Source organism: Aulonocara sp. 'chitande type north' Nkhata Bay, linkage group LG16 (genome assembly GCF_057382095.1).
Source record: "Aulonocara sp. 'chitande type north' Nkhata Bay isolate Kocher_YH1m ecotype deep benthic linkage group LG16, A_spYH_male_GT1.1, whole genome shotgun sequence".
Lineage (NCBI taxonomy): Eukaryota > Metazoa > Chordata > Actinopteri > Cichliformes > Cichlidae > Aulonocara > Aulonocara sp. 'chitande type north' Nkhata Bay.
In genome coordinates this window covers 1,031,116-1,054,043 of record NC_141359.1, presented here as the reverse complement: position 1 = coordinate 1,054,043, position 22,928 = coordinate 1,031,116, and the positions used below count along the sequence as shown (strand labels likewise).

At 41.9% G+C, this 22,928-nt stretch overlaps 3 protein-coding genes and 1 long non-coding RNA gene across 4 annotated transcripts; 2 read left to right on the top strand and 2 right to left on the bottom strand.

Annotated features, from left to right (window-relative positions):
* The first annotated feature begins 908 nt into the window (after nt 1–908).
* Nucleotides 909–4,657, top strand: LOC147310741 (uncharacterized). Its single transcript, XM_086267418.1, has 6 exons — nt 909–920; nt 1,511–1,612; nt 2,467–2,538; nt 2,707–2,808; nt 3,679–3,750; nt 4,565–4,657. The coding sequence occupies exons 1-6, from the start codon at nt 909–911 to the stop codon at nt 4,655–4,657; spliced, it is 453 nt and encodes a 150-aa protein (XP_086123544.1).
* A 2,217-nt stretch (nt 4,658–6,874) lies between these two features.
* On the top strand, nt 6,875–8,092 carry LOC147310740 (uncharacterized). The gene is made up of 3 exons (XR_015125399.1): nt 6,875–7,441; nt 7,520–7,576; nt 8,011–8,092. It is a non-coding gene; the product is annotated as an uncharacterized LOC147310740 (long non-coding RNA).
* Nucleotides 8,093–15,184: 7,092 nt separating this feature from the next.
* Nucleotides 15,185–19,164, bottom strand: LOC147310739 (MLV-related proviral Env polyprotein-like). Its single transcript, XM_086266508.1, has one exon. It carries the CDS (start codon nt 17,292–17,294, stop codon nt 15,783–15,785), a length of 1,512 nt encoding a protein of 503 aa, XP_086122634.1. The 5' UTR covers nt 17,295–19,164; the 3' UTR covers nt 15,185–15,782.
* A 75-nt stretch (nt 19,165–19,239) lies between these two features.
* On the bottom strand, nt 19,240–22,697 carry LOC147310738 (uncharacterized). The gene has a single exon (XM_086266510.1). The coding sequence runs from the start codon at nt 22,413–22,415 to the stop codon at nt 21,243–21,245; it is 1,173 nt and encodes a 390-aa protein (XP_086122636.1). The 5' UTR covers nt 22,416–22,697; the 3' UTR covers nt 19,240–21,242.
* Between the last annotated feature and the right edge of the window lie 231 nt (nt 22,698–22,928).

Below are 22,928 nucleotides of genomic sequence, written 5' to 3'. Positions count from 1 at the left end.
AGGCCATGCAAGAACTGGGACATTCTCAGCTGCCATCTGCCCTGAACAATGTGAACCATGATTCATCCGTGAAGCGCACACCTCTCCAATGTGCCAGACGCCATCGAATGTGAGCATTTGCCCACAAAAGTCTGTTACGGCGACGAGCTGGAGTCAGGTCAAGACCCCGATGAGGACGACGGGCATGCAGTTGAGCGTCCCTGAGACGGTTTCTGACAGTTTGTGCAGAAATTGTTTGGTTGTGCAAACCAATTGTTCCAGCAGCTGTCTGGGTGGCTGGTCTCAGACGATCTTGGAGGTGAACCTGCTGGATGTGGAGGTCCTGGGCTGGTGTGGTTACACGAGGTCTGCGGTTGTGAGGCCGGTTGGATGTGCTGCCATATTCTCTGAAACGTCTGTGGAGACGGCTTATGGTTGAGAAATGAACATTCAATGCATGGGCGACAGATCTGGTTGACATTCCTGCTGTCAGCATGCCAATTGCACACTCCCTCATTGCTTGTGGCATCTGTGGCATTTTGCTGTGAGACAAAACTGCACATTCCAGGGTGGCCTTTTGTTGTGGGCAGTCTGAGGTACACCTGTGCACTACTCATGATGTCAGATCAAAATCCTGATGTGGCACACCTGTGAGGTGGGATGGATTATCTCAATATGGCAGATGTGCCCACTACCACACATTTGGACTGATTTGTGACCACTGTTTGGGAGGGATGGTTATATTGTGTATCTGGACTGAATTTTAGGTCTCTACGTCCATCCCATGGGGAATGGGAGCAGTAACAAAGGTGTTGCGTTTATATTTTTGTTGAGTGTAGTTTTTCACTGAAATTGAGTATCACCTACTGTGCCTGGGGTCACTATAGCAATGCAGCCGAGCATCCAGTGATATAAATGCCACAGCAAGCATGGACGTCAAGGTGACAAAATGCCTGCTGCTCAGTCTATACTTTAGTGTTCAATTCAGGGATTTAATCTAACACTGAGCAGTGCTGATTTTCTAACACTGGAAAATAACTCAAAATGTTAGAAATATTCCAGTGTTAGAAAATCAGCACTGCTCAGTGTTAGCCATTGTTAATCTTCAAAACTGACTAGGTTACTTTTAAACATATAACACTGTCAAAAGTGTTAATTTAACACTCAACAGTGTTGTGTGGACCCATATAGACACTCTCTAGTGTTAATTTAACACTGGAGATTTTGCTGTGTAGCCTCTTTAGTTAGATTCATTTTAAATTTTGTCCCTCGAAGATAAATGGGCCCTAGTGACAGTTCGTTGCTGCTACAGGTGATTGTTTTACTCCTTTAGCAATGGCTTAAAAAATATTAAAGAAATCACACTGACTATTTGTCTCTTAATCATAGGGCCTTAAATTCTCTATACATGACAGTGAATATTTTAAAGACATTAGCTTGAAACTTATCTTTCTCATACAGTTTATTTAATGTTTCAAAAGACTCTTCAAAAATGCACTGTATTTTCATTCTCTATCTGTTACACACGAAGACTGAGACCAGCCAGATTCAGAAGACTGTGAGCTGCCTAAACCCGCAACCAAACAGCTTTCCAAACAATGATCTGGACCTGAAACATCCAGAGCCTGAAAGGGTAAATATAATCCAGTGTACCACTTAATGAACTAATAATTTAATCTATCATCATTCTTTATGGATGCTGTGTGTGTGTGTTTGGCAGTCACCTGGGTGTGATGTGATTTACATGGACCGTGGCTTGTTGGTCCTTTTCATTGTTTCAAAGTGCAAGTCTGGATAACATCTGAGTGTGTGTGTGTGTTAACCACCCAAATGTGACTTAGGAGGACCACACTGTTATTGGGGGACTCCGTCAAAGTTTGCTTCATGGTGACATCACTCTGGTTTTAGGAGGGGTCTTCTCGTATTTTTTGACAGTTTGACCTACAACATGCAGAACTGACTGCATGTGCTTTGTTTCTATGTTGAAATGGTTTGAAACTCAGGCTTGAACATTAAGATAGATAGTACTATACAACTTCTTAACTTGTTTTAGGCACTTTTTACTGCTGTAGTGCATGGGTTCTCTCTGGCTGTGTACTCTGGCTTCTTCCCACAGTCCAAAGATGTAGCTTATGGGGTTAGGTTAACTGGTGATTCAAAACTGCCCTTTGGTGTGAATGCAAATGCTTGTCCTTCCATGTTAGACTGGTGATCTGTCCAGGTTGTACTGCCCTATGGTAGCTGGTATAGGCCCCAAACCTGCTACCCCACAATCCTGATAAGGATAAGTGGAAGAGGATGGATGATTGCAAAGGAATCAGTTGTTAATTATTGTAGCCAGTATTTTTTTCAGAAGAAAACATTTCTTGAGTTGAAAGCCCCCCCCCACACACACATGCAAATTAAAAACAGAAGCACAGGCCTGCCCAGTACAGTTGCAAGAAGAGCACTTGGTCTAATCTTTGTGCCATCATTCCTTTGTTGCAGGATCTTGATGAAGAAATGCCTCAGCAAGGCTCAGAAGCCATGCATTCGTCTTCAGTGCAAGATTTTGAAGAGGTAACATTGACTTAGGACAGATTTTAATGAATTTTTCTCATGCACGATGTGTACCTTACGCTATTTGCCGATAGTGAAATGGTTTATTCATCCTCTTGAGTGATGCATTTTTAGTAACTGTCAGATTACTGTTCTTTTGTCTTCATTCTCTATCTGTTACACACGAAGACTGAGACCAGCCAGATTCAGAAGACTGTGAGCTGCCTAAAGCCGCAACCAAACAGCTTTCCAAACAATGATCTGGACCTGAAACATCCAGAGCCTGAAAGGGTAAATATAATCCAGGGTACCACTTAATGAACTAATAATTTAATCTATCATCATTCTTTATGGATGCTGTGTGTGTGTGTTTGGCAGTCACCTGGGTGTGATGTGATTTACATGGACCGTGGCTTGTAGGTCCTTTTCATTGTTTCAAAGTGCAAGTCTGGATAACATCTGAGTGTGTGTGTGTGTTAACCACCCAAATGTGACTTAGGAGGACCACACTGTTATTGGGGGACTCCGTCAAAGTTTGCTTCATGGTGACATCACTCTGGTTTTAGGAGGGGTCTTCTCGTATTTTTTGACAGTTTGACCTACAACATGCAGAACTGACTGCATGTGCTTTGTTTCTATGTTGAAATGGTTTGAAACTCAGGCTTGAACATTAAGATAGATAGTACTATACAACTTCTTAACTTGTTTTAGGCACTTTTTACTGCTGTAGTGCATGGGTTCTCTCTGGCTGTGTACTCTGGCTTCTTCCCACAGTCCAAAGATGTAGCTTATGGGGTTAGGTTAACTGGTGATTCAAAACTGCCCTTTGGTGTGAATGCAAATGCTTGTCCTTCCATGTTAGACTGGTGATCTGTCCAGGTTGTACTGCCCTATGGTAGCTGGTATAGGCCCCAAACCTGCTACCCCACAATCCTGATAAGGATAAGTGGAAGAGGATGGATGATTGCAAAGGAATCAGTTGTTAATTATTGTAGCCAGTATTTTTTTCAGAAGAAAACATTTCTTGAGTGGAAAGCCCCCCCCCCCCCCCCACACACACACACACACATGCAAATTAAAAAACAGAAGCACAGGCCTGCCCAGTACAGTTGCAAGAAGAGCACTTGGTCTAATCTTTGTGCCATCTTTTCTTTGTTGCAGGATCTTGATGAAGAAATGCCTCAGCAAGGCTCAGAAGCCATGCATTCTTCTTCAGTGCAAGATTTTGAAGAGGTAACATTGTTTATTAGTTTATTAGTTTATTAGTTGATATCTGCAACTGAATTGAAAACACCTCACCTTTCCAACTGTCCAAAACAAATAAATGTTGCAATATTTTGCTAACAGTGTCACAATCATCGTCTGGTGTGCACAACGATATCATCTTTGGACAAGTGCATTCAGTTTGTGGGACCGGTTTCCTCCCTCAAGTGGCTTGGCTATAAGTGCAAAGGTGAGACATTTAGTGAATAGGTACAGTATATAGTAAAAAGCATTAATAGAGTTCAACAAGTTAAGACTAGCTGAAATGAACACTGCTCCCTTTTTAATTAATGGGTGGTCACGTCTAATTAAAGAAATGTAGTATTACCTCATTGGTGCAGGACCTTGTAAAAATGGCATACTTGGGATTGTCCTCAATTCCCCATTCCATAACATAAACTGCTCAAAATAATAAAGGGAACACTTAAACAATGCGATGTTACTCCAAGTCAGTCACACTTCTGTGAAATCAAACTGTTCACTTAGGAAGTAACACTGACAACCAGTTTCACATGCTGTTTTGCAAATAGAGTAGACAACAAGTGGAAATTATAGTCAATTCACCATAATAAAGGACTGGTTCTGCAGGTGGTGACCACAGACCACTTCTCAGCACCTATGCTTTCTGGCTGATGTTATGGTCACTTTTGAATGCTGGCGGTGATTTCATTTTAGTGGTAGCATGAGACAGTCTACAACCCACACAAGTGGCTCAGGTAGTGCAGCTCATCTAGCGTAGCACATCAATGTGAGCTGTGGCAAGAAGGTTTGATGTGTCTGTTAGTGTAGTGTCCAGAGCATGGAGGTGCTACCTGGATGTGGAGTAGGCCATAGGAGGGCAACAACCCAGCAGCAGGACCGCTACCTCCACCTTTGAGCAAGGAGGAACAAGAGGAGCCCTGCAAAATGACCTCAAACAGGCCACAAATGTGCATCTGTCTGCTCAAATGATCAGAAACTGACTTCATGAGGGTGGCTTGAGGGTCCAGCGTCCACAGGTGGGGATTGAGCTTACAGCCCAACACCATGCAGGATGTTTGGCATTTGCCAGAAAACACAAAGTTTGGCAACTTCGGCACGGGCACCCTATGCTCCTCACAGCTGAAAGGAGGTTCAAACTGAGCACGTGACAGTCTGGAGATGCCGTGGGGAACGTTCTGCTGCCTGCAACATCCTCCAGCATGATCATATTGGCAGTGGGTCAGTAATGGTGTGGGGTGGCATTTCTGTGCTTGCCAGAGAGCCTGACTGTAGAAGAAATTTTCAGGGGAGGATGGATTGCCACATTCAGTTCTGGATCAAATATCAAGCGATGATGATGGCAACCACAGCATATCAGAAGAAGAATATGTGCCAGATTCAGAGTCATATGATGAAGATTCAGATGAAGACATCTCATTATTGCCAAGCACATCAAAAGGTCTGCTATGCCAAGATGACATCTCCAAAGCCCATGAACAATCAGATTCAACGAATTTAATCCACAACTTGACAAAGGACAAGCCACAAGATAAAAGTGAGCTTTGCGAAACTGAATCAGAAAAAATGACTTTAAGTAAAAGAAATTACTGCTATTTTTGTGGCAAACCACAAGCTAAAATTTCCCGCCACCTGAAAACGCACAAAACGGCTCCTGATGTTGTGCATGCATTTTGCCTGCCTAGAGACTCAAACGAGCGTAAAAGTCTGTTAGAGAAATTGAGAAATAAGGGAAATTTTAAGCATAATGCTGCAGTTTTGCATGGTGGAGTGGGACCACTGAAAGTAAAGAGAAGACCCAAGATTAAAGCAGTAGAGGGAAAGTTTGCTCATTGCTTTTATTGTCAAGGGATGTATGTTCGCAAGGATCTTTGGAGACATGTCTGCAGATGTCCTAACAAACCAAAAGATGACACGGATAAAGAACCTGGAAGAACCAAAGTACTCGGCCTGGCTTTAACTCTGGAGTCTCAGTGTTATCCGCAGGTGTCAAGTGGAGTTTGGAAGGTTCTTGCTGTTATGAAACAAGATGAGATTGCCTCAGCTGTGTGAAATGACTTTACTGTTATTCAGTTTGCCCAGTCCCTCTACAATAAACATGGACAAGACCCTACAAAGTATGATTATATACGACAGAAGCTTCGTGAAGCGGGACGTTTGTTGTTGTGTCTGCGCACAGAATTCTCAGTGCATAACATGGAAGAAGCTATTAAGCCTGCTAATTTCCAGAGAGTTGTACAAGCAGTAAAGAAAGTTTCAGGTTTTGATGAAGAGACACTGTCATACAAAACTCCAAGCCTTGCGCTGAAACTGGGACATACACTGCATAAAATGTCTGACATTATCCATTGTCATACCCTCATGACAGAGGATGAAGCCCTAATCAAGTCCACTGATGCGTTCAAGAAGTTGTATGTCTCCTAATGGTCCGAGATGGTCTCACCGTGCCTTGAACACATTGAGTGAGGCAAAGTTTAACAAGCCATCAACATTGCCCTTTACAGAAGATGTTCGGATTCTCCATCACTACCTTCAAAAATCTGCAGAAAGTGCCTTTTGCAGCTTGGAGAACGAAGCCACAGCTCAGAATTATGCCAAACTTGCACAAGTTACACTCTCACAAATCATTGTGTTCAATCGAAGACGTTCTGGAGAGGTTTCAAAGATGCACCTCAAAAGTTTTCTTGAAAGAGACAAAACAGCACTCCACACAGATGTTGCCATGGGGTTCTCAGAAATGGAACAGAGACTCTGTAACTATTTCTGTAGAGTAGAAATAATGGGAAAAAGGGACAGAAATGTTCCAGTTCTGCTAACACCAAGCATGCTGGATGCTCTGTCACTACTGGTTAGTAGGCCTGACTGTGGTATTTGTGCCATCTACCTCTTTGCAAGACCCCGATCAATAAGTCATTACAGAGGAATGGACTCCTTGCGTGTTCATGCACACCAGTGTGGAGCAAAGCAGCCTGAGTATCTAAGATCGACACAGCTCAGAAAACATGTTGCCACACTCTCACAAGTCCTTAATTTGAAAAACAACGAACTTGATCAGGTTGCAGATTTCCTGGGTCATGATATCCGCGTTCACCGCGAATTCTACAGATTACAAGTTCCCACAACACAGCTGGCCAAGATTTCCAAACTGCTTTTAACACTGGAAAAAGGACATCTTTCCCAGATCCAGGGGAAATCACTGGATGAGATCAAAATAGAAGGTTTGTATTGAAAGGAGCAAATATTAGGGCAGTAGTTGAATATTATGCTTTATCAACAGAATTAAAACCTAAAAGCACAGACCATTCTGTTAAATATCCATGATTTAAGGTTCTTGAAGTCTATTGTTTCATCACTTTGCAACATTTGGCAAACTGCAGAGTGGTGGCCTTAAATAGTAAAACTATGTACTATAATTTCCAGTATTTGTTCTGTATTTTGTCATATCTCGTTGTTAATGTGAGGTTTTTGGGGGGGTTGTGTTTGTTTGTTTGTTTTTTTGTTTTTTATCCCCACAATTTCTCAGATGAAATTGCATTAAGTGATGCTGAAACAAAGGACAGTGAGAGTGAATCAGATGATGATGACACAGCACTCACAATGTCGGTGTGTGGCACCAGTGAGCCGGTACATGCAGTAGCTGATTCCACAAACACAGCGCAGCTCCAAGACACTGTAGATTGTGGTAAGTTACCACTAGCTTGGTTTCTGTGGATAAAATGTTTGTTACAAATATTAAAACTTAATCAAATTGTGTAATCAGCAGATGAAGGACCACTCACAATGCCTGCAGCAAGTGAGACTGCTGCTCCCTCTGAAGGTAAGGGGTGCAGTTGGTTCTCTAAGCTTATTATTGTTTCATCACTTTGCAACATATGGCAAACTGCAGAGTGGTGGCAAAAAGTCACTTGGATGAGTGACAAAATGTTTCTCCCACTGAAAACGCTACGTCCAGATTAACAGAATCAACGTTTTGGGATTTACTTACCTGGATGATTGAGCATGCATCAAGAGACTTTTATTCAACTTTTTATTCAGTCTTTTATTCACAGTGGAACACTAAATGTTGTCTCATTTTAGAAATTTGATAAATTTTCAAAGAATTTTAGCTCGTTTTGATATTGATTGTAGCAACACATTTCAGAAGTTAGTACAGGGTAGCATCCATTCTTTTAACAAGCAAATGTTTTTTGTTTTTTTTTTTTGTTTGGTTTGTTGTTTGTTTTAACTACTACTACTTTATATATCTTCCAGAGAAAAATGCTGCTCAATCCCACAATTCCCGAAGAGCTCCCAAAAACATGTGGTCCAAGGCTGAGGTTGCTGCAGTGATGAGGCATTTTAAAGACCACATAAACGAAGGGAAACTAGCCACCAAAAATGAATGCAGTCATTGCAAATTGGTAGAAGATCCGGTGTTGGCAGGAAGAACAGTTCAAAACATAAGAGATTTTGTAAGAAACAGAGGATTAACTGCAAAAAGGCAGAAGAAAATGAACTAAAATAACTGTTTAGCCAGATGTGGTTTTACATCTTGGTCAGACTGCCAATTGTTGTTAACACTGATGTTCTGTTTAAATTTAAAAAAAAAAGTTCTTGTTAATTACAGAAGTAGTTTGTATTTCATAATTTTTACATTTAATTTATTTAGGTTTTTTTTTTGACAGGTTATATTTAAAATAAAAAATTATAAATGCATATTTTCTCGCCTTAATATTTACCTTTAAACTATTAAAATTCCTTTTAAATGTTTTTAATTTTTCTGTTTTCTATATTTTTATATTTCTGTGGGAAGCGTGGGCATTTTTGTCCATAGATTTCTTTTTTTTAATGGTTAAAATTAATGTTCAGATCCAAGAACACTAATAAAATGATGTTCCAGTAATCCTGTGTTCTGTCAGATGTGTATTCATGGTAATGATGAGCTATTTACATATTACATCATTGTCCCTTTAAAGACCCGATATTGGTTTTTTTGGACCTCATAAAACACATTGCTGTCAAGTGGACAATATCTCCAGAAAACACAATAGAGTCTGGTTGCTGTGTATCAGTGTATCTAGACATCTATAGGGAGTGTATGAGGTCTGAAATGACCCAAATTTTTTTCAGATTTTTTCGAACACTTTAACCTCACTCCCTTGGCTCTAAGTCCTTTCAAAAGGGTAGTCCACTTAAACCACCACCGGGCGGATTGACGTAGTATAGTCCCTCCATACCACATAGACCCGTATGTGTGTGTGTGTGTGTGTGTGTGTGTGTGTGTGTGTGTGTGTGTGTGTGTGTGTGTGTGTGTGTGTGACAGAGAGAGAGAGAAAGCCTTTTAATCTCATTGTAAGATTCAAATTCAATATATTCAGACTGGTTGACTGAATTGGATCTTGTGTGTGTGTCTCTCTGTGCATGTGTGTTTCCTTATGTGTCCATATTTGTGATTGTGTGGCTGTTATATATTTTTTTGCCGATTTTTTTCATTTAACAAGTATATTTGAGGGACCCTCAGCATGTTCAGCATTTTTTCAGCTGTCCATTTTGCTTTTCCAATTTTTCTGTTTAACTTATTACTATTGTGCTAAATCATACTATTTCTGCTATTTTATAAGATTTGTGCTAAATATAGTATTTCTGCCAAATATAGTATTTCTGATTAATTATAATTTTTCTACCAAATCATAGAACAGTATTTCTGCTTTTTATAGGACTTGTGCTTAATATAGTATTTCTGCTTGTTATAGTATTCCTGCTTAATCATACTATTTCTATATATTTCTGCCAGGTTCCCAGGCAGACAATCGGCTGTGAGGACTGAGACATTCAAATATACATATCAGGGCCTGCAGGGCTTCCCAGCCAGCCAATTATATCTGAGGTCTTCCGTTTCCTCTCTCGTCATATCTCCGCGACGGTTGTACAAAGAGCAATGAAAATCGCAGTCAAAGTACACCAAAGTCAAGTTATTGTACTTGTAATTAATTATAGTATTTCTGCCAAATCACTTTAATATTGCTAAAACATAGTATTTGACCAAATTCATAGTATTTCAGCATATTCATTCTATATTTGCTGAATCACAGCATATCTGCAATTTTTAGGTATATTTGGTTAAATAAAATATCTCTGTAATCTTGTACCATGTTTGCTAAATTCCTGTATTTCTGAGAAGTTATCATGTTTCTGCAAAGTTACAATATTTCTGCTAAGTTCTGCTAGGTTATTGTATTTCTAAGTTTTGAGACAAGGTTCACATATGTTATAGCCACAGCTGTAAATGCGGCTGGTCGAAACCAGGAGATGTCCTTACTGAATCATCAGAGCTGAACTGGTGATGGAGAAACAGGTTTACCTTTTAGGTGACATGAATGAGTTGAAGGGAAGTTATGAACTGTTTCTGAGAGACGAATAACACCAATATCCTTTTCTGTGTAGCTGACAGCTGGAAACTGTGCAGGGGCGGATCTAGCAAAGCTTTTGCCAGGGGGCCAGGTAGGGCATTAACAGGGAAAGGGGGGGACAAAGATATACTTTTCTTTCTTACTCTCATATAAAATATTTAGCTTTTATTAAATAGTTATCTGAATCTTACAACCAAAGTTTGTATAATAATACACAATATTGGCTGTAGACCATTGTTAACCATTCAGAACACTGTGTAAAAATAACAAAAAGTGAATGCAAAAGTGCATAAATATTTATTTTACGTGTTTGATGTGTGTGGCGGGCGTGGTCTGCAGTGCCACTGCAGCGGAGGTGGACCCACCTGAGTGGCATCTGCAATCACGCCTCTCCGGCTTAAAGTCTGTGCTCTCTCAGCTGTTGTGTTGGTGTGTCGGGTTGTTGTTGGAGCCCCTAATGATCCTCTACCTAATCACATATGCCAATGTGTGAAAATGGGTGTAGGTTACAATCACCCAGGGTTTCGGGTGAACTCATGAAACCTAGCCCCACCATATCATGTGATATCCTGAGGTCAAAAGGCCTAGGATGTCAGTAGGCGTTAAAGCATCTGGGAAGCGATCTCAAAACTGGATCATAGATCGCAGACAGTTGGTGACATAAACCACCACCTCTGTTAAAAGATGGTCATTCACAGTGGACATAGATGGCTTCTTTCAGTCCTCTTTCAAACTGTCTGTCTTCTCTGTGCAAGATGTCAACATTGGTGTTGTCGAAAGAGTGATGCAGATGAAGATGGACAGCCGAGTCTTGTCCCAGTGTGGTGGCTCTTCTATGTTGTGCCACGCGTTTATGAACTGACTGTTTGTTCTCTCCAGGTCTGAGCATTCCTCGCTACACTGTACCATACTACTTTGTTAAGTTTTCGTTGAGGAATTCTGTCTTTGGGATGAACTAGTTTTGTCTGAGTGTGAGGCTGAGTCTGAAGTAAACCTGGCTGTCGTTCTTGGAGAATACTGAGTTTCTCTGATAAACCAGATACATAACAGATGACAACATTGTTGCGTTTGTCTTTCTGATCCTCCCTAGTTGGTATCTGATCTTCTTTTCTTTGGTATAGTCTTTGATGTGATGTGGGGTGTTCCCCACGATGGGTCCTAAGATGGTGGTAAGTTGTTTGGAAATGTGGTAAGTGGCTGTGTTTATGCTGCTAACAATGGGTCTGAGTGGGCCCTGTTCTTTGTAGATCTTAGCATTCCCTAGGTAAAGACGATGACATGCAGGGCAGTCAATGATGTTTTCCTTTTCAAGTTCTTGAAGGCAACCAATAACTTTCTTTTTGTAGCTGCTTTCAGGGTCTTGTTTTAAGGATTCATAGGTATTGTTGTCACTGAGCAGTGTAGTAATTTTTGTGTGGTAATGCGTTGTGTTTATAAAAACAGTGCACTTTCCCTTGTCAGCTGGTAATGGAAAGAAAGTGTACTTTATTGGTCCCCGTGGGGAAAATCCCTCTCTGCATTTAACCCATTCACTCAGTGAAGCAGTGGGGAGCCACTGGGCGCCCGGGGAGCAGTGTGTAGGGATGGTACCTTGCTCAGGGGTACCTCAGGGTAGCTGTTCAGGGGAATCGAACCCCCGACCTTCCGATCATGGGGCCACCACTCTACTGAGCTATCCCTGCCCCTAATATGGTGATGTTGTGGTCTTTGCTCAGGTCTTTCTTGTATTATGAGGTTAGATGGACAGACTTCAGCACAGGAGAAGGAGGCTAAAGGCTAAAGCTTGTGTGTGGTCAGGTTGTTCCAACATTGCTAGTTCCATCAGCTTAGCTGACTACTCACCTTCTTTTGCTTCAGCATTTCCTTCAGAGACAGGGTCTTTCCCACTGATGTGTGCAGCTCATTTACAGATTGCTCACTGTTTTGGCAATTGTCTTGTATCTAGAAATGCAAGTATTAGGGATTTTTGTATTATTGGTTTCCCTGTGGAGTTTATCATTCCTATTTTTTCTCCAGTGTTGCACCAAAAGATGCACTGTAGTGCTGGTGGACTCTCCGCTAATCGCTACCTATATATAGTGGAAGGGTTTGTGTGTCCCAGGGGGATGTTGTCCAGGGACTTTTGCCCCCTGGTAGAATCAGAAAATTGGTCCAGGGTGAGGAACCAGACAAGGAGCAATTCAGAAGAGCATGGCCGCAAGGTTGTTGGTGACTGCTGTGACTTAAACTTAGAAAAACTAAGAGCTTTTTATTGCCATTGTGCAGTTTCTTGCACAGCAAAATTGGGTAGCTGTATCACAAAGGTGCAAAAGTTAAAAAAGAAGAAGAGAGAAAACAATATAGAACAAGCGAAAAATGAAAAGCAATATGAATGTATATATATATAAATATATGTGAGTGAACTATATTCATGGTGTGTGCACAAGACACATTGAAACAGAAATATTGTGGGGCTTGTAAATCTTAACACTTCACCAAGTTCTTTTGATTCCTCAGATGCATCCGATGGAAGACAAAACACTGCTCAGTAGACCAGTTAACACTTTATTACTTCTAGAAGGGAGATGTATTCTGCATGACATGTTGCCGCTGATCTCAAAATGGTGGTGTGCCCCTAACAGTTTTATTACAGAAGCTCTCTCATTCTAGTCTAAACAACAGTGTCTCAGAAACTTTCCACTAGAGATGTTCCTCTCTTATCTGTATTTTCCCAGGCAAACATGAGTGAGAGTCTGCAGCTTTCTACTCCCCAAGGACACACGGTCTAATGCTTTTATTTTTCAGGGCTGTGTCCCCTTAATACTACACTATATAACTTTATAACACTTAGTATTAATAAAAAGCATAGCATTATTGAGGCACTGCAAATTATTTAATTCCAACAAGCTGTATACAAGGATATATAATAAGTAAATAAATGAATGAATAAGAGTGGAGGGGCTATGGTCATTTAGGGTGGAGATGGTAATTCCACTGAGACATAAGACCAAAGATGTTGAACATGAACCAAAAAATATTGTACAGAACATGGAAAGACTGAAATATTGCACATAGTTGATCAATAGCAGCATCAGAGTGGATGTGTTGGAGAAGTCTGTTCACATTCGTAGTTTGAATTAAGAGTTCTGTCAGACCACTGGAAGAAGCTGTTCTTTAATCTGTTGGTTTTGCACCTGATGGAGCTGAACATTTTTGCACAGGGCAGGATGTTGAAGAGGTGGTGGTTAGGGTGGAGGTGGTTCTTTTATAATTGCTCTGGCTCTGGAGAGACCTCTTGACCTGGCAATTAAGTCCACGGAGGAAAGTGGGCAGCCGATCACCTTTTCTGCAGTTCTGATGACTCTCTGTAGTCTCTTCTTGTCAGCTGTTGTGCAACCAGCGTACTTCTTTGTTGTTCTTGTGTTTCTTGTTTTTGTTTTTCTATTGTAGACTCCTGTCCCCCACAGTGGAGCTCAGAATTTTATGGACAATCATGTTTTTTATCACATTTTTTACGGCATCGGTGTCCAGAGAGTGTGCGGAGATCCGACCTCCCATTGTTTACAGCAGGGATCAGCTGTTAGCCCTCGGGCCTTCCGCTGTTCTGCCTACCGCCGAGCAAGCCAACATCCCCCGTGAGGTGAGGAGGAAGAGACACGGTACTAGGGCCGGGATCGGGTGTCGCAGCAAGGTCAGGAGGTACCGGCCAGCGATTCCATCTGTTATTATGGGGAACGTCAGATTGCACCCCAATAAAGTGGATGAATTGGCGGCTCTAACCTGACATCAGAGGAGCTACAGGGAGTGCAACGTGATATGCTTCACGGAGTCATGTCTAACTGCGCTAACTCCGGACTCACACATAAACTTAGACGGTTTTCATCTGATTCGGGCCGACAGAACAACGGAGAGTGGTAAGAAGAGAGGAGGGGGTTAGTGTTAGGGTCCCTGGGTCGTTGACCCAGTGTTTTGTGTTTTGGTTCTTTGATTTTGTTATTTCATTATATTCTAGCTTTGCTTTATGGGTTTTAGGATTATTCTTAGTTTAGGTTCTCTGGGTGGGGTTTGGTTAGAGTTTTAGTGGTTTTCTGTCTGTGTTCCATGTTGCTGTCTGCTGTCTCCCCTGTCTGCTGTATCCCCACATCCAGTCAGTGTCTGTGTCTGACCTGGTCCCACGTCTCTGTTCCCTTTGTTATAGTGCCTGCCTGTGAGTCTGTGTTATGTTTCCTGTTCTACTTTGAAAGTCCATGTCTGATGTTAATGTGTCTGGTTTTTCTTCCCCTTGTCTCGTTAGGCCTGATTTGCCCCAGCTGTGTTTCCCTCCTGTTACTCATTCCCTGATTGCTCCCTCTGTGTATTTAAGCCCTTTGTTTCTCTGTGTCGGTGTGGCGATCGACTGTTTATTTAGCTGTGTGTTCTGTCAGTCCGCCGGTGTAAGTTTATTTTGATTTTTCCCCAGTTATGTTACTTTTGAGTTTAATATTAAAGTTGTTTTGAGTTCTCATCTGTCTCTGGAGTCTGCACCTTGGGTCCTATTCCTGTCTGCACACAGCCGTCACTTAACAGTTTGGCTGTGTTTGTGAACTATAGATGGTGTAACTCTGGGCATTTATCTATCAAAGAGATGCTATGCTGTAAGGACATCAAGCTGCTAGCAGTTAGCATGAGACCGTACTATCTACTGCAAGAGTTTATACACGTCATTGTGATAGCTGTCTATGTTCTGCCCTCTGCTAACGCTGCAGCAGTCTGTGAGGTCCTGCAACCAGCAGACTCCAAACACAGCATCCTCAGGCCCTTTTCCTAATCTCTGGCAACTTTAATCACATCTCCCTGTCCTCCACTCTGCCCACCTTCACCCAGTACATCACCTGCCACACCAGAGACAATAAAACATTGGACTTATTGTAAGCTAACTGTTGGGTCTAAACTCAGACCCCGCTGTATCCAAGACTTATTCCCATGAAAGAAAAGCAAGGCAACAGTGTTCGATCGATTTCTTGCGCAAGGGAGGCCCCCTCATCTGTGTCCAGCACGACAATGAACCCCGATGATGGCCTCCTCTCACTGCCTTTTATTGACAAACTTCAAACAATAGTTTACAAAACACCTCCCCCTGCAACCCCCTTTGGTTACAAAGACAAGGCACTGTATGTAAGTGTGTGTGTGTGGGTGTTATGTGAGAATGTGTGTGTGTGTGTGTGTGTGTGTGTGTGTGTGTGTGTGTGTGTGTGTGTGTGTGTGTGTGTTGATCAAAGGGTCATAAAACCTAAAAGCAGGAACAACATCCTTGGTCATAAAGAGGGTAGTCTTCCCCCACACCCAATGTATGGTTTACCAAAGATAACACAGTGAAACCATACAAAGGGTAGGAAGCTCTACCAAACATCAAACAGATCTTCAAAAGGACGTTCCTGTGATAAAACACTTCAACCTCCCACCCAGAACCTCGAGAATCTGGGGATGGGAGGAAAGAAAGAATTCCTTTCACAGAGTTAAAACAATGGACAAATGGTAAATATAAAAATGACAAATGTTTAACTATTTAATCTAACATTTCCCTCCTGTTTTGTTATTTTTATGTTACAAATTATTCCTATGTAGCATATCCTCAGCCATGCACCTCTTGCTTAACATTTTCAGTGCAGGCGTCATTCATACACAGGCTTCTGTTATGTCAGTAATTTCAGTCATTTCATATTGTTGTAAGAGTACATAATTAACAAATGTATCAGAAATCATTTTAGTTAGCAATGATCTTATACACGGTAAAATGCATCCTATACATAAGCAAATCAGTATCAATAGTCCAAAAACAGGAGTTAGTACTTTTAAAAGGAGATGCCACCAAGGACCAGACAGTAACCACGCCATCCAGCCTTGTGGTGCATCTACTCCTGGCGTGCTATTCATCATGTATTTCTGCAATGTGGTTAAATTCTGCAGTGCTTCATAAATGTCTCCTCCACTTGTATATCCATCTGGTATGAACGTACAACATGTTTCTCCTATCAATTTGCATACTCCTCCTTGCGATGCAGTTATCAAGTCCAAAGCCAGTCTGTTTTGCAAAACCATTGTTCGTATGGCCTTTTGCTCCTCTGCTAAGGCTGTTCCAAGGGTCTGGGTCCAATTTATGTGTCTCAGTAGTGCATACCTGTTAATTTCTACATGAGTTCCAACTTTCCCGACCCCGATCCACGGGAACAATCCTTGTAAGAATTTGGCTCCAGGTCCCCAGATTCGAAACTCCCAGGGGACCTCACTTAAATCTGTGAGCTTTGTGCTTGCACTCTGTACGTCTCTCTTTGTCTTTGATCCTGGATGATGTTCTATCCTCTCCATGAAGAAAACATGATCAGATAATTTCACGAGTGCACATAGACCTCCCCATTTTGCTGGTAAAGATGGGTAAGCCTTATGTCCACATAAGAAATACCAATCTGCTAACACCCTCGTACCCTTAGGTGTCGGTGCGATTGTCGAGCATTTGGCCACATCCTGTCTTCCTTCAGTAAGTGTCATTTGGTACGAAGTGTCAAATGCACAGTCTGCTGCTCGTTGAATCTCATCATTTGCACATCTGGCATTCTTCAAACACGTCAGACAGCTAATTCTGTTCAAACGAGGGCAAAAAGAATAGGTGACGTTGCATAGATGCCATGGCAAATCTCCAACTTGGGCTGACCCATTGCCCTTGAAACACATAGGTAACTGGCCTGCTTCCAGTTTATTTAACAGTATGATGTCCGGAAGTGGATCAGGAACTTGGGGCCAAGTCAGCAGATCTGTCTTACCAGAGCAGTTCACCTTCCCAGCTACAGGTGAATCAATCTTCCCATTCAGGTTCAGGGAAATTGAAAAGTTGGCAGTGTTCCAAGTACGTTTTACTCCTGGATGTGTTGCTAAAGCAAGCAAACAAACTGTCTCGCTCTCAGTGATGCTATATGGCCACAGTCCAGAAGAATGTGTAGACAGTGGCATGTGTGCACAAGCATAACAATTGGTCTTGTTGTTTATGTGAGCGGTTGTGTTCATAAACTGCCACCAGTAGTTGGTTGAAAACCCATGCGGGTACTGGGTGTGATTTGCTCTGTCCCAATGCGCTCCTGTCATCCCACTCAGGGTCCACAGGCACAAGAAGGCGAACAGCACATTCCCAGCCATTCTAAGTTGGGTTCAGGATCCGTTGGTTTCTTCACCAGGATTGAGACGAGAGGTCCTAGAGATATACTCCCCCCTTTGTACCGCTGGCCTTTTCACCATCACCCAGAGTCGGCCAGGAAGTGTGTTACCTTCTTGCAGTGCGCTTGATGTATCCAAGTGTTCCTTTCAGCGATCTTCACTGCTGTGGGCGTCGTCAGCAGCACCTGATAAGGACCTTCCCACCGTGGACTGGACCAGCACTTCCTCTTTATGGCCTTTATCAGCACCCAATCTCCAGGCTTCAGGCTCTGCTCCTGCGGAGAAACAGAAACATCTGGCAGATCATTTGCTCTCATGACTTCTTTACTTTTAAACATTTTAAGCATCCAATCTGCTAATGTGTTCTCCTCTTCTGCTTTTCTGTCATCACTACAGAAAACTGGAACTCTAAATGGTCTGCCATATATAATCTCAAAGGGTGTCAGACCATTCTCTGTTGGAGTAATCCTCATGTACACTTTAACTAATTCTACACAGTCTAACCATGTCCTGCCTGTCTCTTCTATTGACTTCCTAAGTCTTAGCTTTACTGTTCCATTAGTTCTCTCTACCAACCCTGCACTTTGTGGGTGATATGAACAATGATGTTTTAATGTTATCCCTAGATGTTGTGCCATTAATCCAATCACTTCATTTACAAAATGTGGACCATTATCACTATAAATGGTCTCTGGAATCCCATGTTCTGGGATAATATTCTTACATATTGCTTTGGCAACCGAAATGGCATCTGCTTTTCTAGTTGGTACAATTTCTACCCACTTTGAAAAAGGGCACACTATCACTAAACAGTATTTATAGTTGTTACAGTTGGACAGTTCTATAAAGTCCATGTGAATAACTTGAAATGGGTGACTGGGTCTAGGGAATTTCCCTCTCTTAGGTCTCAAATTACCCTGGGAATTGTGCTTGCAACATATCATACATGACCTGCAAAAATTTTTTGAAAAGTTATTAAATCCTAGAGTATAAAAATGTTGCTCTACTGCTGCCATCATCCCCCCTGTGGAGACATGGCAAAGCCCATGACTCAAAATAGCAGCAGTCTTATACAAATTCTTAGGCAGTATTGGTTTATTACACAGATAATAAACACCATCCTGCAAGCTTGCTCCTTTAGTGAGCCACAACTGTTTTTCTGCAGTAGGTGAGTGTGCCTGCATGTCTGCTAATACATCTGGTGTAATAGGCAACGTCTGCTGGTGTTGCACCGCTAAAACATGAACACCATGTTCTCCTAAAGCTGCCTCTTTTGCGATCTTATCTGCGAAAGCATTCCCTAATGCAACTGGATCTTTCCCTCGGGTATGTGCTGCACATTTACAAACGGCAATTCTACTGGGTAACAACACTGCGTCCAGCAGATTTTGCAAGAGTTTGGCGTGTTCTACAGGTTTCCCTGTTGAGGTTGTCATACCTCGTCTTGCCCACTGTGCTGCAAAGAAATGTAATGTAGCGAATGCATACTGACTATCAGTGTATATTGTCACATCTTGTTTCTCTGCAGCTTTACACGCTTCCGTTAAAGCTACTATCTCTGCTGCTTGAGCAGACATAGAACATGTTAGTTGTCCTGCACAAATAACTTTCTCACTATCTACTACAGCAAAACCTGTTTTAGCCTGTCCCTCTGCTGTTTTAAAACTTGAACCATCAACAAACCAAACCTTTCCCTCACTTAGTGGCACATCCGTTAAGTCATCCCTCGGCTTACACTCCTTCTCAACGTGTTCTCTACACTCATGAGGAGTGCCCTCGTCTTCTGTTGGCAAAAGGGTTGACGGATTTAGAATTGTGCACCGCTTTATGGTAATGTGTGGTTGTGATAGTAAGAGTGACATCAAAGACAAATGGCTTTTTATAATCAGGCAATCCTAACACAGTCGCACTCGTCAACAGTTGTTTCAACGTGCAGAATGCCTGCACTCCCTCTGGAGTCCAAGTTAGACTATCTGACATAGCTAAGGACTCACTGTACATCATGTCTAACAGTGGTTGACTTACTTCAGCAAAATTTGGTACCCATGAACGACAATAATTAGTCAGTCCTAGAAATTGCATCATATGTTTCTTTGTCACTGGCCTAGGAGCTGCTAAAATAGCTGCTTTCCTTTCTGGGTGTATGCTTTTTCCTGCTGAACTAAGCTGGTGACCTAGGAATTTCACCTCTTCCTGTACCCACTGTAACTTTGAAAGCGATGCTTTATTCCCTGTTTTTGCCAAATGTGTCAACAGTGCTATAGACGTAGTTTTACAATTTTGTTCTGAGTCAGACGCTATCAAAATATCATCCACATAAACTAGGATCTGTGAATGGGATGGTATCATGAAATCAGACAGACAATTAGTTATTGCTTGCATGAAAAGGGTCGGACTGTCACAAAAACCCTGTGGTAATCTAGTGTAGGTATATTTTTTACCTTGGTATGTAAATCCAAACCAACCTTGTGAATTCTCATGCACTGGTATGGAAAAGAAAGCATTACTCAGATCTACCACTGTGAAATATGTCATCTCTGGTCTTATCTGATTTAACAAGGTATGAGGGTCTGGGACACATGGTGCAATACTTTCTACAGCTTGATTTACAGCCCTCAAGTCTTGAACCATGCGCCACGATTGAGAATCAGCTTTTTTTACTGGAAAAATGGGCGTGTTACATGCTGCATTTGGGGCTTCTACCAGTATCCCTGCTTCAATCATGTCTTCTATTACAGGCTTAATCCCTACTTCTGCATCTGGTTTAAGTGGATACTGTTTCACTCTAGGTCTATATGAGGTTTTAGGCTTTATTACTACTGGGTTTGCTGTTTTCATTAACCCTACATCAGTCTTTCCTTTTGACCACAAAATGTCTGGAATCTGTTTAAGCTCAGGGTGATCATTTAGATCTACCATATGTCATTCTGCTGTTTCATTCTCACTTCCCTTTAAGTGTGTCTGAGGTGTTGCATGTGTCACCCACCCCAGCTTCTTACGGAAGATACTGCTATGCATGTTTGTTTCCCATCCCCCTCCACATGGCTGCCATACATTTGTGTGCTCTCCCTGCTCCACTAAAAATGCTAAATCTTCCCACTCAGCTGTGCTACACTTAGTTAGTGGAACATGTGGCACCTTCCCTTTGAAGAGTTGTCGAGCTGCTTCAGAAATTATCACACTGCATCCTGCCATTTGTTTACCATCAGTATATACAGCTTTTACAGTAATTCTTTGAGGACCCAGTTTCATTACTTTGTCAGTGTAGGCATCATCAAGTCCTGGTGTTGTTTTAAACCTAAGTGTGATGTGCATCTCATCTGGCTCCTGTCTATCATAGCCCTCAGCTAATCTCTCCTCAGCTGTGGTCAACATTTTACAGGTTATCTGATCTGGCCTGGAAGTTGACAGGTCAAGCGTCCAATAGTAATGTACATCGCTACTGCCCTGGTGAACCATTGCTTCTGCAGTTTCTCCTTTTCCTGCAGTTATCATTCCAACAGCCGTGGGAATGATTGAGATTCCAAGTTTTACCATCATGTCTCTACCCAAAAGGTTCACAGGGCATGTTGGACACATTACTACTGAGCCCTGAGCTGTCTCTCCAGTGGATGGATCTCTGATCCATACTGGCTTAGAGATCCTATGTTGATCTAACTGTCCGTTTGCAGATTTTACATAAATGACACCATTTGAGGGGTTTATTCCTGACACATGGTCCCTCAGGACGGTTTTATCTGCTCCTGAGTCACATAAAAACTGTATAGTTTTTCCCTGCACTGTTAATGTGCGAAAGGGTTTCACTTCTTTCCCTGATAAATTCAACAAAACCTCAGTCAAATCTATGGTTTGGGGCACTGATTGTTGTTTGTGGCAGTCTGATGGGGTGTCTAAACATGCATGTGTATTGACAGTAGCAGCAGATACTAGTCATTTATTATATGAGGGGTTACGTGGACCTGGTCGTCTATACTCCTCACGTAGGTCCTCAAGGCAGTCTCTAATGAAATGACCTATTTTCCCACAGTTGTAACACCTTTCATCCCTTCTCCTCCGTTCTCCTCTAGCCCTCCAATTACCTCTATCTCCTCTACCTTTACTTTGTCTAGTCTGCCCCTGAAAAAGTACCTGAGGCTCTTCATCAACATAAAATGTGGCAGCATTCACTGTATTCTGCAATTTTTTCTTTTTACTTTTAATCACATCCTGTGCATGCTTTGCCCAATTCATACATTGAGTAACTCCATCTGTGGTGTGATTTACATTTTGCTTCCTAATAAAATCTGCAATGGATGGATGGAACCCACTCATTAAGGCATGTTTCAGCTGCTGTTGATAGGGGCCTGCTACGTCTGCATCTTCTTCAAGTCCACTATGCCTCTTAAACACTTCCTCTAATCTACCTCTATACTCATGAACGTCTTCTCCTTCCTTCTGTATGCATTGTGAAATTTTTGTGTAGTCTGCAGTTGTTCTAAAAGTATTTCTGAGACGATCGTACACTCCATTAATTTGGACAGCGAGACCTGCATCTCCATAGGGCAGGGTGTTATCACCTGGCCCTCTGCCCGTGTACCGTCCTCTGACACGGGTCCAGTTATAAGTGAGACATCTCCTAAAGGTAGTCTCAGTTTCCTGTCCATTTAAACGGTACGAGGAACAAAGCTGTCTATGTCGAGCTATAAACTCATCAACATTAGTCAATGGGTCTCCAAGGCTCTTACAAGCATCAGCACATTCAGACTCGGTCCATGGCCGGTAAACATGAATAGTGCGGCTATTATCTGCATCCACTCCAAAATGCGGGTTAGCAACCTCTACCATAGGGTAAGTGCTCACCTCATGGATTGGATCAGGAGAAAAACTTTCTTCATCTTCACACTCTGGGGCTGAAACACCATGTGTTTTTTTGTGTTGTGTCAGGGATGGATATGTGGTTGTAACATTCGTGTTCACTTTCTTTCCTTTCTGTCTCCTCTCTTGCCTAGTCTGTCTTGGACTCAATGCTGCTCCTAATGCCTCTCCATATTCATCCTTTAATCTGTCCTCCACTTCTGCCTCTGCTCTCTCACGTTCATCTCTGGCTCTTCTTTCTGCTAACATTCTTGCTCTTTCTAATGCTTTTCTACGGTGTTGTTCTAAAGTAGTTGCAGTGGATTGAGCTTAGAGTTGCAAAGGGGCGGAAAATTTCCGGTAAATTTCCGAAAAGTTTCCGGTAAATTTCCATGGTAAGTTAAGCTTGGGAATTTTGGAAATATTCCATATTGGAAACTGTCCATGGAAATAATGGGAATTATGGAAATTAATGGGAATTTAGGAGAACTAACTGGGAATATATTATTTCCAAGCATAAATATAAACAGAAATCATAAGAAAACCTCCATGCAAAATCTTTTCAACAGATATTTAAACAGATTTATTTGTAAGTACAGTAGAATAGAACACGTTTCAATAACTTGTTTCATGGATGAATAAAAACAGAAATGTTGAGTTCAATATTACCATCCCCTAACCCCGTTCATTCAAAAATGCCCCCTGTCCAAAAATCTCCACAAAGTCCCATTCAAAAGGTTAAATGAAAAATGCCACTTATCCTCCAAAACGTCCCATTAAACA

Bases quoted from the DNA above. Each gene is read 5' to 3' on its own strand.
- LOC147310741 (XM_086267418.1), top strand. The intron at 2,539-2,706 runs GTAACATTGACT...TTACACACGAAG, and splicing joins CAGTGCAAGATTTTGAAGAG to ACTGAGACCAGCCAGATTCA. The intron at 2,809-3,678 runs GTAAATATAATC...TCTTTGTTGCAG, and splicing joins AACATCCAGAGCCTGAAAGG to GATCTTGATGAAGAAATGCC.
- LOC147310739 (XM_086266508.1), bottom strand. From the start codon at position 17,294: ATGGCTGGGAATGTGCTGTTCGCCTTCTTGTGCCTGTGGACCCTGAGT.
- LOC147310738 (XM_086266510.1), bottom strand. From the start codon at position 22,415: ATGTTAGCAGAAAGAAGAGCCAGAGATGAACGTGAGAGAGCAGAGGCA.